Source organism: Canis lupus, chromosome 8, assembly GCF_011100685.1.
Source record: "Canis lupus familiaris isolate Mischka breed German Shepherd chromosome 8, alternate assembly UU_Cfam_GSD_1.0, whole genome shotgun sequence".
Taxonomy (NCBI): Eukaryota; Metazoa; Chordata; class Mammalia; order Carnivora; family Canidae; genus Canis; species Canis lupus.
Genome location: NC_049229.1, coordinates 61939118 through 61953472, shown reverse-complemented (window position 1 = coordinate 61953472; position 14355 = coordinate 61939118). Strand labels below are relative to the sequence as shown.

At 46.5% G+C, this 14355-nt stretch overlaps 1 protein-coding gene across 7 annotated transcripts in view; it reads left to right on the top strand.

Annotated features, from left to right (window-relative positions):
* Positions 1 to 14355, top strand: part of TTC7B (tetratricopeptide repeat domain 7B) — a 250710-nt gene that overhangs the window by 139627 nt on the left and 96728 nt on the right. For 6 of the 7 annotated variants that reach the window (XM_038545552.1, XM_038545551.1, XM_038545549.1 and 3 more), the window contains 4 exons: positions 8093 to 8176; positions 9170 to 9274; positions 11207 to 11324; positions 13390 to 13447. In XM_038545552.1, coding sequence (XP_038401480.1) covers positions 8093 to 8176; positions 9170 to 9274; positions 11207 to 11324; positions 13390 to 13447 — 365 coding nt within the window. The remainder of the gene's footprint in view (positions 1 to 8092; positions 8177 to 9169; positions 9275 to 11206; positions 11325 to 13389; positions 13448 to 14355) is intronic. The other variant, XM_038545550.1, reaches the window with a different exon arrangement.

Sequence of the window (14355 nt, the reverse complement as noted above, 5' to 3'; positions counted from 1 at the left end):
TCCTGTATTCCTCATAAAAGCACCATCAACAGTAACATGTTTATAGCGCTGGCTCTGTGGCAAATACTCTTCTCAGCCTGTGACATCTGCCATTTCATTTAACCCCACAACAAACTGGCTGGTGAGTAGGGAGTGTGGGTGAAGCCTGGGCAGTGGGCTGCAGGGCCAGCACCTTCACCCCATGACTGCTCCCACTTGGCCTCATGCAGCTGCTGCCCCCAGAGCATGGACACCCATGTGTTCTCAGAAGTCGGCTCCATCAGTCCTTCTTTCAGACTGGAGCCATTACAGAAATGTGAACACTTCTGTTTTATTTTATAGCATGTGTTCTGATTGCAATCTCCCCCACTCCATTAAAATTGGAAACTTTTCCTTTCTCACAGAGATGAGTAGGATGTTTATTTATTTATTTAAGATTTATTTATTTATTCATGAGAGACACGGAGAGAGAGGCAGAGACACAGGCAGAGGGAGAAGCAGGCTCCATGCAGGGAGCCCAATGTGGGATTCAATCCTGGAACTCCAGGATCATGCCCTGGGCCGAAGGCAGGCACTAAACCGCTGAGCCATACAGAGATCTGATTAGGGTGTTTAAAAGAGGTGGTCAGACCCAGGTGAGCAAAGGCCCCATCTAAGGAGCCCAAGCTGTGGGTAGCAAATGCCTCCAGGGCCAACCCACGGGCCTGCGACTCTCAGATGCATCTTCGTCAGGGGAGGGCATCCTTTTGTTCCTGAGGTAGTTGACCTGAGCCTGAGAGGCTGTGTACTCCCGACGTGTACAGGGCGCAGGGAAGGACATGCTATGTGTCCAAGCCCATGCTTAGCATCGAGCTTTCAGAAGCATCTGGAGCTATCTGGGCACCTTCTCAGAGCCAGCGTGTCATCACCATGTGTGAGATGCCAAGCATTCCTGGAGGACGGAGCCGTCAGGAGCTCAAATGCCTCAGAATTGGGGGTGAAGGGCTAATTTATACTTGCTGACTTGTATTTCCAGACTCTCCTTATATCACACCTGTGACTTACCATGGGCTGTGGATTGTTTTAGTTATAGGAAGGAGGTCCAGACTGGCAGAGGTCAGCGAAAGACATGGCAGCAGAGGGGGCATGCCTGCCTGACACAACCTGAGCGCCTTTGACGCTGTGGCGCTGGTGGGTTTCATGAGGTCTGTGAGGTTTCTTGAACATTCTGCAAGCTGGAAAGGCCTCTGTGCTGTGTGGCCTCGTGGATCCCAATGAGGCCGTGGGAGCAAGAACCCTGTTAGCGGTAAAAAAATATTGCTGAATCTCCAAAATAGTTCAGGGAACATGTGGCATTTTTAGGGGCCTTTTATTTAGCTATAGTTTGCTTTATGCAGCATGAGTGGGCCTGATAAGTGAAGCGTGAGTGGCATGTCTGTAATTAAAGTTGCAGAGGCAGCAGAAGGTTGTGGTTCGGAGCTCCAGCTCTGGAACCAGACCGCCTGGGTTCAGGTCCTGCCTCATCCACCACCTCACTGAGAGCCTACAGAGTCACGCGGAGGACCCCAGACTCTAATCTGCGTTCCCATTTCCCCATCTGTAAATGGAGGACCATAACTATGCCTGCTGGCCCTTGTAGGGTTGGTAGGACCAGCATGGGGCAGTTCTTGTAAAGCAGTCAGAACAGCTCCTGGTGGGGCGCCTGGGTGGCTCGCTCAGCTGGTTGAGCATCTGCCTTCAGGTCGGGTCATGATCCCGGGGTCCTGGAATCAAGCCCTGCATCAAGCTCCCTGCTCAGCAAGGAGCCTGATTCTCCCTGTCCCTCTGCCTCTGCCCCTCTCCCAGCTCATTCTCTCTCTATCTCAAATGAATAAATAAGAAATTTTTTTAAAAAAAGGTTCCTGACTGCACAGTCAGTGCGCAGGTTTGTTGCCCCTTCAGACTGCTACAACAGAATACCACAGACTGGGGGCTTGTAAACAGTAAGCATTTATCTCTTACCGTTCTGGAGGACCAAAGCCCAAGATCATGGCTCCAACAGATTTGGTGTCTGGTGAGGGTCCCCATCTAGGTTGCAGACGGTGGACTTCTCCCACCGTGTCCTCTCATGGGGGAGGGGGCAAGGGATCTCCCCTCTTTTATGAAGGTGTTAAGCCCATTCCTGAGGGCTCCACCTTCATGATCTAATCATGTCCCAGAGGCCTCACCTCTTAACACCATCGTATTGAGCATTCGGTTTCAACATGAGTGTGGGACACAGACATTCAGTCCATACCACTTGTTAAGGAAATAAATAGTAAATTGTGCATTCTAGTCAGGTTTTGTAAAGTTGTGCCCTATTTTCAAGGATCTCATATTGAATCCTGAGATAAGGAAGCATTTTGGGGATCCCTGGGTGGCGCAGCGGTTTAGCGCCTGCCTTTGGCCCAGGGTGCGATCCTGGAGACCCGGGATCGAATCCCACATTGGGCTCCCGGTGCATGAAGCCTGCTTCTCCCTCTGCCTGTGTCTCTGCCTCTCTCTCTCTCTCTCTCTCTGTGACTATCATAAATTAATTAATTAATTTAAAAAATTTTTTAAAAAAGGAAGCATTTTGTAGAATAAGTGGTTTATTTCTGAGATGGATTTGAACTTTCATATTCAAATTTTTCTTTTAGATAAAGTGATAGATATCATACAGTTTCTTTCTTAATATAAGAATGTTATATTTGGGGGGATGCCCGGGTGGCTCAGTGGTTGAGCATCTGCCTTCGGCTCAGGGTGTGATCCTGGGGTCCTGGGATTGAGTCCTGCATCAGGCTCCCTTCATGGAGCCTGCTTTTCCCTCTGCCTGTGTCTCTGCCTCTCTCTGTGTGTCTCTTAGAAATATATATATAAAATATTTTTTAAAATGTTAAATTTAAAAAACAGCTGATAGTTAACCTTTATCTGGTGCTGAGTAGCTCCAGCTCCCATCTGAGGTACTGTTATTGCTTATATGTATTAACTAATTTAATCTTCCTGATAACCCACTACATCAATTACTATTATATTTCCCATTTTGCAGTGAGGAGTCTGGATACAGAGGTTAAAGGGCTTGCCCAGAATCCACACAGAGGGTGCCTGACTTGACTTCTAGCTACTATTCAGATTGTGAATTCCCTATTCTAGAAGCTTCTCAAGCAGAAATATTATGACTGCCTGTGGGCTAGGTGGCAGGGACTGTTTGTAAGAGCCTGAAGCATATGATCAGGTGTACTTTCAGGGCCTTGGTTGTAGGTAGCAGAACCCGAGTCGTTCGTTCACTCAAGCAGAAAAGGCATTCATCCGTGGGTACTGCTCACAGGATCCACAGAAGGCTGAAGAATGGGTGTGAGCAGAAATTAAGAAGCCAAGGGCCCTGACCCCGGTTGGGAGGACACCATTCACTCAAGGGCCTCCACCAACTCTGCTGCTACTATGGCCCCTAGGCCCAGCCACTGGGAGCGGCAAACACCCCAGGTGCTCCTGTCTCAGCTCTAGACCCCACACTCTGGCAGGAGCATCTGCTTGGCTGTGCTTGGGTCACGTGACACACTCCTGCTTCCTTCATTCAAGGCTTTCTCACTGGCAGGCAGAGAGGCTGCTCTCCTGCTATCTAGGGTATCCCCCACACACACCAACTCCCAAAACAAAACATCAGGAGTTTTGAGGTGAGAGGAAGCCAAGATGACAAATGTCCTTTCCTTGGGGACTTCAGCTGGATGTTCCCAAGTTCCCTGATAGCCCTAGGATCCTCTGGGTCTGCTCTTTCCGAGAGCTGGTATTTTCCTGGTACCATGGCTGGTAGAACAGGGACTGAGCTCTATACCAATTAGGCTTCCAGGAAGTGTTTCTCAGTGAGTATAATGAGTATGTTAGCCTTTGGCACAACAGAAAATAAGGATGCACACTTATTTATAGCATCTAGCTTTCTGATTCAGAACAGCCTGTTTCAGCGGCTGAGCTCCTTTTGTTTATCGGGAAAACAGTTGATATTTATCATTCCTCCTAGCAAAAGGAGGAAGAAAAGCGTTTAAACATTTAAATGTTTCTGTGTATATATTTAAGTACTTAGTGGCTTTATTGCAATGAGCTGGTTACGTAGAGCTGTTAAGACAAACCTCGTTTTTGATCGTCATCTCCGTCCTTCTGCACAAACTGGCTCCTTTGCCTCACTCCAGCAATGTGATCATCATACCTGGTTCCTCCTTCCCCACCATCCCTCATCCCCCAACTCAGTTTCCAAGCACTGTTGGCTCTTCCTCATTGGTGCTCTCTCCAAAGCATCCATCCCCCCCTACTTCTTGCCAGCCCACACCCGGATCAGGTCTCCCCTCTGCCCGTCTTGCCTACTTGATCTTTTCAAGGGAGAGGCTTTCGTTTTTTATTCGCAGGATGCCTCTTAAAGGCACTATGAGGGCTTCTTAAAGGCTTCTTGTTCTTATCGGTAGAGCAGAGCCATTAAGCGGGCTTTGAGGTCAGGTTTGGATCCCAGCTCTGCCATTTAGTGTCTGTGTAAGTGAGCAGTGTAGCCAGATGTTATTAAGAAAACCAGCCCAGAGTGACTTAACCAAATAGAGAATTTATCCTCCCAGGACAGCAAGTCTGGTGGAAGGTTGCAGTCACAGCCGCCACACATCATGGCCTCAGGAACCCAGCGCTTTCTCACTTTCTGCTCAGCCATTCTAGAGAGTGGTCCTCATCCTTGAGCTCCACCGTGCCTGGCAGCCCCACCTCCAGCCCGGAGTGTGGTCCCAGGGGAGGGCACGGTGTGCACCAGCTGAGAAATCCTCCTCTTAGAGACCTCCCTGCCCTCAGCCTCACCCAGCAGCTTCTGCTGGCATCACATTGTCCTGGATGAAGTCACATGTCCACCCCCCAGATTTTGGCTAAGGAGGTAGCTGCCGATCCGAGTGAGGGGCCAAGTGTTAATCTTACTTGGGATCTTGCTTGGGATCTGCAGGTGCCCATCCCATCGTATCACGAGGCATACAGGTTGTGCTTATTAACTGCTAACTGCTTCACTTTCTAATCTTCTGTGAGGGCAGGTTTTCACAGTAAACCAGCTAGCATACTATCTGGGGGAACCTTCTCTGTAAATACCACCCCGAAATTCTCTCCCACCTCCTCACACCACCTCTGTCATTTCCTGCAGTCTGTCACCCACTCTGTGGGTCCCCAGCCGCCTCCCCGCCACCCCACTCCCCCACGTGTACATCCATTAATCCCGAGACTCCCATCATCACCCCCTCCGCTCCCGGCTGGCCACGGAGCATCACTAGGGACAGCTGGCAGCCGGTACCACAGACGCTAGTGCCCGACACCCCAGCCTCCCAGGTGACCCTGACGTCAGCATTCTGCACCCTGCAGTTGTTGTTTAAAGCTTGTGTGGCCTTTTTAAAAACTCCCAGCCCTGTTGTGTGTCTCTGCTCCCATACCCACTTCATCCCATCTTTGCAGAGAGAATAGTGACTGGGTGGGACAGTCAGGAGGGGGCTCTCCTCTGCCTTCTGGAGCCTGCCTGAGACCCTATCTGTGTCTCCTTTCCTGGCTCCGAGGTAGAGATGCTTCCCAGGTCCTGCCCCAGCCGCCCTCCCTGGGAGCACTCCTCTGATGTTCTCCAACCTCTTCTGACAGTGTCAGCTGTTTTCACAAATGTGCTTTTCCCCAGGTATTTTTATTATGGTAAAATATGTATCTAACCACCTTGACCATTTTAAAGTGTGCAGTTCGGTTGGCGTTAAATATAATCACAGTGTCATGCAGCCATCAGCACTGTCCCAGCCCCAAAAGGCTTTGCCTCTTGTAAAACTGGAACTCGTTCCCCAGGGAACCCTAACTGCCCTCACCCCGGAGCCTCCCATCCTGCTCTCTGCCTCTGTGATTTTGACTGCAGTACTTCATACAAGTAGAATCATATATTTTTGACTGGCTTATTTCACTGAGCATAACATGCTCAAGGTCCATCCATGTTGTAGCACGTGTCAGAATTTCCCTCCTTTTCCATTTTAAGGCCAGATAGAGACACCTATGTGGCTCAGCTGGTCAGGGGTCCAACTCTTGATTTCGGCTCAGGTCGTGATCTCAATCTGCTTCTCTCCCCTCCCCCCAGCTCAAGTGTGTTCTCTTCCTCTCAAACTCTAAAAAAAAAATGAATCTTTTTTAAAAATGAATTTAAGACAAGATAATATTCATTGTATGCTTACATCATGTTTTGTCTGCCTGTTCATCCGTTGATGGACACCTGGGTCCCTCCTGTGTTTTTAGCTCTTGTGAATAACGCTACCATGAACCTCGATGTAGAGATACCTGTGTGGGTCCCTGCCTTTAATTCTTTGGGGTCTGTCTTTATGCCCGTACTGTGCTGTTTTGATTGTTGTAGCTTTGAGGTAAGCTTTGGAATGAGGAAATGTGAGTCCTCCAACTCTGTTCTTTTGAAGATTGTTTTGGCTATTTGGAGTCCCTTTTGTTCCATGAATTTTAGGATGGGTTTTTCTATTTCTGTAAAAAAAAAAAAAAAAAAAAAAATTGCCGTTGGGATTTTAATAAGGATTGATTGTGTTGAATCCATAGATCGCTTTGAGTAGTACTGACATTTTAACAATATTGTTTGCCAGCCCATGAACATGGGATGTGTTTCCACTTATTTATGCCTTTAATTTCTTTCAGCTCAAATGTATGTCTTTTGTTAGATATTCTCTTGAGGCCTCAGACTATCTCTAATTATCTCCAGTAAGTCACCACATAACACTTCAAGCTCACCACATTGCTTACCATAAGCTCATTAATAAAGAAACTTTTCTTCTCCATTCTCCTTTTATTCTAGAAATTTTCTCTTTCTCTCTCATAAAAACATACATCCACACATGTGCATACACAAGGGTCTTCTCTGCCATGGATTTGCTCCTAAGTATATGGGCCAAAGACTTTGAAGGCCTTCTTTAGTCCCTACACCTCACCATCTATCCGACCCTCTTCCTTGGGTGTCCTGTCTTTGCTGCTTCTAACTCAGACACATTTCTTGGTTCTGTCCCTTGGTTCTGACATCCCCTGGACCATTCTCTGTACCTTATTCCTGGTCTGTCCCCATTCTGGTTGCACAACTCTCCTCCCTCCCCACCCCCAAATGATCTTCCTCACCTCTGATGTGATCATTATGACTCTGGGCAGAAACCAGAGGCCCCTCACTGACAGAGAGTAAAATGTATTTGTAGAGTATCCGAGCAGGCACTGAGGGGACAGAGGAGTCAGGATTTCTGCCCTTGATTGTCTCCCATAGTGAGATATGGCTGGGCTGGGGCAAGAAGAGTGAAGACAGTGACTTAACATACAGTTATGAACTTGAGGGATACAGAGGAAGGAGAACCAAAGCTGGGATGGAGGAGGGAGATGGAACATGTCAGACTCCCAGCTGACATGTCAGACTCTCAGCAACGTGGGCCCAGCCTGATTCCACCCATTCCTGCCCATGTGCCCTAAGTTAGGTTTATATTGGGTCACTTGCCATCGCAGAGTCAGAGCGCACCCTGTTAACCTCCACGTCTCTGTTCACCCCCCTCTTCCAAATAATAGCTGCATTTTTTTTTCTTTCTCGTTAATCAAGGCCCAACCTAAGTAGTAGTTTTCTAGGGTGCCATTTCTGAATTCTGCGATTACTCTCCCACTCTTAGGGCACTTGGCAGTCAGGTCCTTGAGTTGCAGTTGCTTGTATACCTGCCTCTTTCTTTTGTATTGGATGAAAAACTACTTGAGGTCAAGGATTGTGTTTTAGTCAACTGTGGATGGTCCTGGCTTCTGGCAGGTCCCTCAGGAGGGGCTTGGGGAGGATTATGTTTTAAGCATTCAAGAGAAGTAGATTTGGGGATGCCTGGGTGGCTCAGTGGTTGTGTCTGCCTTCGGCTCAGGTTGTGATCCCAGGGTCCTGGGCCCAAGTCCTGCATCAGGCTCCCCATGTTCTCCTTCTGCCTGGGCCTCTGCCTCTCACTCTATCTCTCATGAATAAATAAATAAAATCTTTAAAAAAAGAGAGAGGTGGATTTTGTAGGACTTGATATGTGTAGACACAAACTCACACTTGTCCACTTGTGGCCCTGGCAGTGCTCACATGTCTGCCTTTGTTCTTCCCTCTAACCAGTGCTTGGAAAGAGCCATGAAGTTTGCCTTTGAGGAGTTCCAGCTCTGGTACCAGTTTGCTCTGTCTCTCATGGCAGCGGGAAAAGTGAGTCGCCCCTGGTGATGCACCCTCTCGGTCAGCGCTTCCTGTCTTGAGATTCCAAGGGGTGATATCATTCCTTGTAGAAATCTAAACCAACTATATGAACCTGTCCTGTGGTCATTTATAAAAGAACCATCAAATGTAATGATATGGGAGCCAGCATGGACATACCGTTGAGAAGAGAAATTCTGAAATACTTGTCTCTTTCTGGCCCTTGTAACTTTGTCATGTGAGGACAGGGCTTAAACCAAGCCTGCTTCTTCACACAGACCCTTGGCTCACTTGCAAGCATAAATGTATTCCTGGAGGGGGGGGCATCATCAGTTGTCTTTAGAGTGTATCACATCAAGTAGTGTGTGGTACTGGTTGAAACGGTGGGCCGTGGGGTCCGACTGCTGTAGTTGAGGCCTAGAGCTGTCCTCACAACTTGACCCAGGCCAGGTTAGTTAGTACCTCCATTTCCTCCTCAGCCAAGTGGCGGCATAACAGCACCTCCCTCACAGAACTGTATGGATTAATTAGGCAATACCCACGAGATGCATGGTATAGCACCCTTCATGCCGTACATATGTAATAAAGGCAGGAGCCATTGTTCTTCTTGTTAATTCAAGCCATTTAGTGATTTATCAGATCTGAGACATGAGATTATTTGGACCAAGTAGAGATGAAAATTTAGTATAGTGTGCTCTATTATATAGTTTATTTTTCATAATTAGCCTTCACTGTCTCTTTTTTTTCTTATTTTTACAAATGTTTACACAAGTAAGGAAGAAAATGAGGGTGATTCCAGGGAAGCAGCTCTGCTTGTTCTAACCACAGTTTACTCCCCTGTCACTCAAGTGTCCCAAGCTCTGGTTGTCACCATCCTTGGGTTGGGCTCAAGATTGAAAAACCTCATTAAGAGGATATCCTAACCAGAACCCCTCAGGGAAGGCCCTAGTATTTGGTTTCCTTCAAAAACTTTGAGTTTCACAGAAATAATCTCCTTTTGCCAAGTCTGCTCGTGCCGTGAAGGTACTGAAAGAGTGTATCCGTCTGAAGCCCGACGATGCCACCATCCCACTCCTCGCCGCCAAGCTGTGCATGGGCTCCCTTCACTGGGTGAGTAGGGCTGGGGCCCTGTGCTCACAGGCAGGACTGCCAGTGCTTTCCACATCCAGGCACTGAGAGAACATAGTAGCAATTCATCAGCTGCACAAAAACAAGGCTCTTCAGAGCTCTGGCCCCGAGGCCTCCCACCCATTCTAGGACCCCAAGGAATCATGTTCCCTGGATACTCCCGGTGTTCTTTGTCACGGGAATGTGCTTCCAAAGTAGAATCGATAAAATAGAATCGGAATTCGTATTCACATAAGTCTTACTGTACGCAAGGGATGTGAGACTGTACAGGTGTATGTCACCACTTGACTCGCTCCTAGCAGAGCTGAGTTTTCTATGAAGCAGTCTTCCTCTACTTGAGCTCATGTGGAAACCAACCATGCTCATCTGTCTTCCTTCACAGAGGCTTTCCTCTTCAGGTATTCTTGCTCAAATTTGAATTTGGGAATAATAGTCTGCTTTGTAACCAGCCTAGTACCTCAAAACTATACCATTTGAGTGGAATATAGAAAGACCCAGACTAACCACTGAGGTGGTGGTATGGATAATGACTACATACGATCCAGTTTTAATTTCTTTTCTTCAACTTCAATATCAAGATTAATTATAAGAAGAATTTGCTCAAAAGACCATGGTGCCTTGCTAAGGATTTTTACCATTAGGGCCCTTGCTGCCTGTTTTTTTCCATTTATTTTCACCCAGCAGGATAAAAGTAAGCCCTGTGAGAAAGTGTTCTACTTCTGCTAAATTTTACCAAGGGAAATGTGGAAGGAAGAAGACTTTTTCAAAGAGCAGGCTCTCACCTGAAACTCAGCTGCGAAGGTGTCGTGTGGTCCATGCAGGATTCAACACTTTGGTGCCTTGAGCCAGGGAACAATGCGGGCAGCCTCGAGCAGTGGGCAAGGAGCGGGCCAGACCCTTCAGTTCTGAATATGCCAGTTTCCAGCCGTTGGCTATGTCGCGCCCCTTCCAGCTCTGGCATTGTTCATGGCTATCACATAGATCTCTCTAAGGCCAAAAATAAACCGGACTCTTTTTAATTTTTTTTAAGATGAACATAACAAATCTTTCCTGTATATATTTTTAACATTTTTATTATTAAAATTTCTAAACACCACAAAAGTAGAGCATGATGAACTCCCAGGTACTCTCATCTGGCTTCAATGACATCAACATTTGCCATATTTGAAGGAACAAATCTTATCATTTGGCTTCTAGTGACTTATGCAAAAGGTCTTATTGTGGGTGTAGTTTACAGGTGTGCATTTTCTCATTGGAACCTGCTGATGTGAGGTCCATGGGCTGTGCGTTGTAAAATAAATAGATGGGAGTTCTGAATATTCTAACAGCTTGTAGGAAAGAGAATCCAAGCCTAAATGTATTCTTTTTGTCATCATTTAAAAAGGAAGGACCCAGACACAAAGAGTGTCAAGGAGTTTATTATATACATATACATGTATATGTGTATATATGTAACACATATGTATATTATGTATATAATTATAATTAGTGCATTATATTGTTGTTTTATAATAAAATTAATCATTTATTATATATTCATATATATTCATATATATATGTGTGTGTGTGTGTGTGTGTGTAATTCACTTCTGAATACCCAAAGCCTAACTACAAAACCAATTACTGAAAAATAGAGATGAAAAAGCTAGAACCCTACCAAGAATGAAAATGACTCTGGAAAAGAAGGTAAAAAGCAGTAAGGAAACCTTTGAAGGAGCAAGGCAAGGTGGGAGCCTGAGGACTGTCAGAGAGGCTCAAATACAGAAAACAGAATCACCACAGTGGAACTGGAAGATTTGGGAGTGATTTTCACAGTGACTCATCAGAAATCTGTTTTTGGCAGCAGATGCTTATGGGAACTCATGTCAGAAACTCTGCAGGTTGTTGTTGTTTTTAACTTGTCTGGTTTTTCAGCTGGAAGAGGCCGAGAAGTTTGCCAAAACCGTCGTTGATGCAGGAGAGAAAACGTCAGAGTTCAAGGCCAAAGGCTACCTAGCTCTGGGGCTCACGTACAGCCTGCAGGCCACCGACGGTGAGAGAGGTCCCACTCTATGGGAACTGGGAGCCTCAGGGCTGGGCTGCCTGAGTCTGTCCTACAGGGTCCTCACAGTCCCCTCGGAGGACTGTGGCAGGAGGCCCAAACGAGTAAGCTGGGTCTTCAGGGCGTGCCATCACATGGGGACCTGCCACCACTGCCACCCTGTGTGTCCAGAATGGGTGGGACACAGGTGCTGTGCACCAGGTGCACTGTGCTGGTGATGCCGGCTAACAGGTAAAGGGCATCCACTGTGAGGTCAAGGTGAGCAGGGCCTTGAGAGACAATCCCCTAACCCAGCCCACACCTGCACCCGCCCCAGCACTTGGCTGGGCTGCCCCTGTGGGAGTAGATGCAGGCTCTGAGGCACAGGAATGTGGGAGAGGTTAGGACCAGCCTCCTCCAGGAAGCTTCCCTCAATTCCTCAGAATGCTCCCTCTCTTTTAGTACATTTTAGTTCACAGATATGTATACATGCAGTGCAGCAGCTTTCCAAACACCCACACAGTGACATGCATTTTTGGATGTAGACACAATGTGGCGATTCTGGCTTTTAAAAAAAAAAAAATCTTAATTATGTTTTGTATAATTAATGAAGTTTTCAGTTATGTGTTTGCAGGAAGTATAAATTGATAAATTATTTTCCTGAACTCTTAGTATTTCTTTTGCATGTTGTAGTTCAATATGATATGAATGCAAAAACTTTTTTTCAAAAACAAATGTGTCATTAATGAATTAGGATACAGCAGATACCTTTTAGTCACCACCCTTGCCAGCCACCTGGGGAACTTTACATGCACCCCCTCCCCATCACAGCGCCCCCCCAAGAGAAAACACTCTCCTGATTTTTTAGTATCCACTTCCCTTTTCTTTCTTTTCAGTTTTGCTATTGTTTCTTTTACAAATTACCCCAAAGCTGCCTTTCCTCTGCCCTAAAATATCAGAGAACCTTAGAGAAGTTTCGCATATCAGCTGATTTTCAATAATGGCTTTTTTGGCTAATTTTTCATGTGCACATGCTATCCTGGCAACACCCAGTGCGTTGTTTTAACTATAGTAGACTTTCAGTGCAGGATAAGTTTAAGGCCATATATTTATCCATATAGAGTCTTAGCCTGGACCCTAACCTAATTAGCCTTGTAACTTTGGGACAGTTGCCCGACCGTGTTGATCTTCATCTTGCATTCACAGCTCAGTTGGGCCACCTGAGGTTCTCTCTTGTTTAATCGCTGTTGGTGTAGGTTAGCGGTGGCCGTGGCTGCATCTGGCCCTCTGGGACAGACTTCCGCCATTCTCAGTGTGGTGGCAGGTGGGGCAGTGTTAGGGCCTCCTGGGTTCCTCCTCGATTCCAACTGTAAGTGGTTCCTCTGAGACTTTTGCTCTTGCTCCCAGTAAAAAGTGCCTCTACAGTTCCCCCAACAGACCCAGAGGGAGCCATTTCTCACATGCTCGATCCAGGGGAAATGTGGGCTCATGGCAAGATGGCCTCACACTTCTCAGCTGATCGTCTAGTATCAGTGTTGGGTCTGCCTGTTGTATCCCTTGTGTTTACATCAAGATTTTGTCCAGTGTGACTTACATGGGCCTTCTATGGCATCAAGCTAGTTCCCTTGGCCAGGATCATAGCTTCTCCACACCAGAAGGCACTCTGAAGGCCATCTGATCTGAAGCCCCACGGGGGCTTGAACCCCTTGTATGCCACCTGGTAGAAGCAGTCCTTACCCAGGAGCACATGCCTGCGCTTGAGAAAGCAGATGTTCTCCCCTCTAGAGTTCCCACCTGGCCTTTGACAACAAACCCCTATGCCTAGGGCATCAAGGTGACCAGCCAGCGCCTACTGTCCCCTTGGCAGTGATGGCTTCACAGTTGTGCTCACTGAGTGCAAGTGTCTGGGGTTGGTTTAGGCTTCATTTGCTGGCGCCTAGATAGGCCTATAGCACACAGGCGCCAGAAATGTGTTGCTTTTCATCCAGTTGAATATATAGTTTTTATGATGAGCTTTGTATTTGTCAGAAACTCTCCTGATCTTCCATGCCACTGACTAATTGAACCCTTTTCTTAGCTTCTTTGCGAGGGATGCAGGAGGTCCTACAGAGAAAGGCGCTTCTTGCATTTCAGAGGTGAGTGGGAGTTCATCTTTTCACTCGGCTGTGCATAATGACACCAAAGTATGATAAGTATAAAAAGAAGAGATATTTATAAAGATTATGTAAACAGTGTTTTCCCCCTGGGAGTCTTTCATCTCAAAGCACTGAACATACAGTATCAAAACTTGCTGCCTCACTTGTTGCCACGTAAACCTGCACCCTTACTCTGTTTTTCCATTTGGGGACATGTTATTCATTCCTAATGAAATGATTTCAGCTCTAAGAAGATGGATGTAATACTGCATGTCTAGGGAGATGATTCCTTTTATTAAAGGCAATTGTCAGCATCTAGGAGAGGGATCATTCTTTATTTTTTTATTTTTTTATTTTACATGTCACACTCCAGATTTTTATATGAAGAAATGAAAAAAGCCAGATTTTTAGGATAGTTTCTGAAATGCTATGCCAAGACAGGCCAGCAAGTCTCAGGACCCCGCACCTCTGCTGTGCTCCATAAACCTGTGATTGTCTCCCTCATTACGATTTTCATGAAATTAGGAGCGTACCTTACAATTAGATAGTGCTTGAATGCTCTTTCCTGTCCCTCCTTAAACCTGATTGTCGTTGTGCTAACAATGCAGACAGAACAAGCAGTACGTAACTGCAAGGAAGGGACTAAGATGGGCAGGAGGGAAGATAGTTGCCAGAGTCACAGAGCTGTTGCAGTCAGGAGAGAGCTGAGGTCTCTTGACCCCCGCTCAGCCTTCCTTGTATCCTCTGCCACGCTGCCCTAATTTGTTTCTTCCTGCAGGTATAATAAATCACCCAAATGAACCACTGCCTGAAAGGATAGCCCCATGATGTCAAATCTTGAATGGGTATTGATCCTGCCACCTTAAATATATCTGAATTGCATTGACCTCTTGGAATCGTATTCAAAA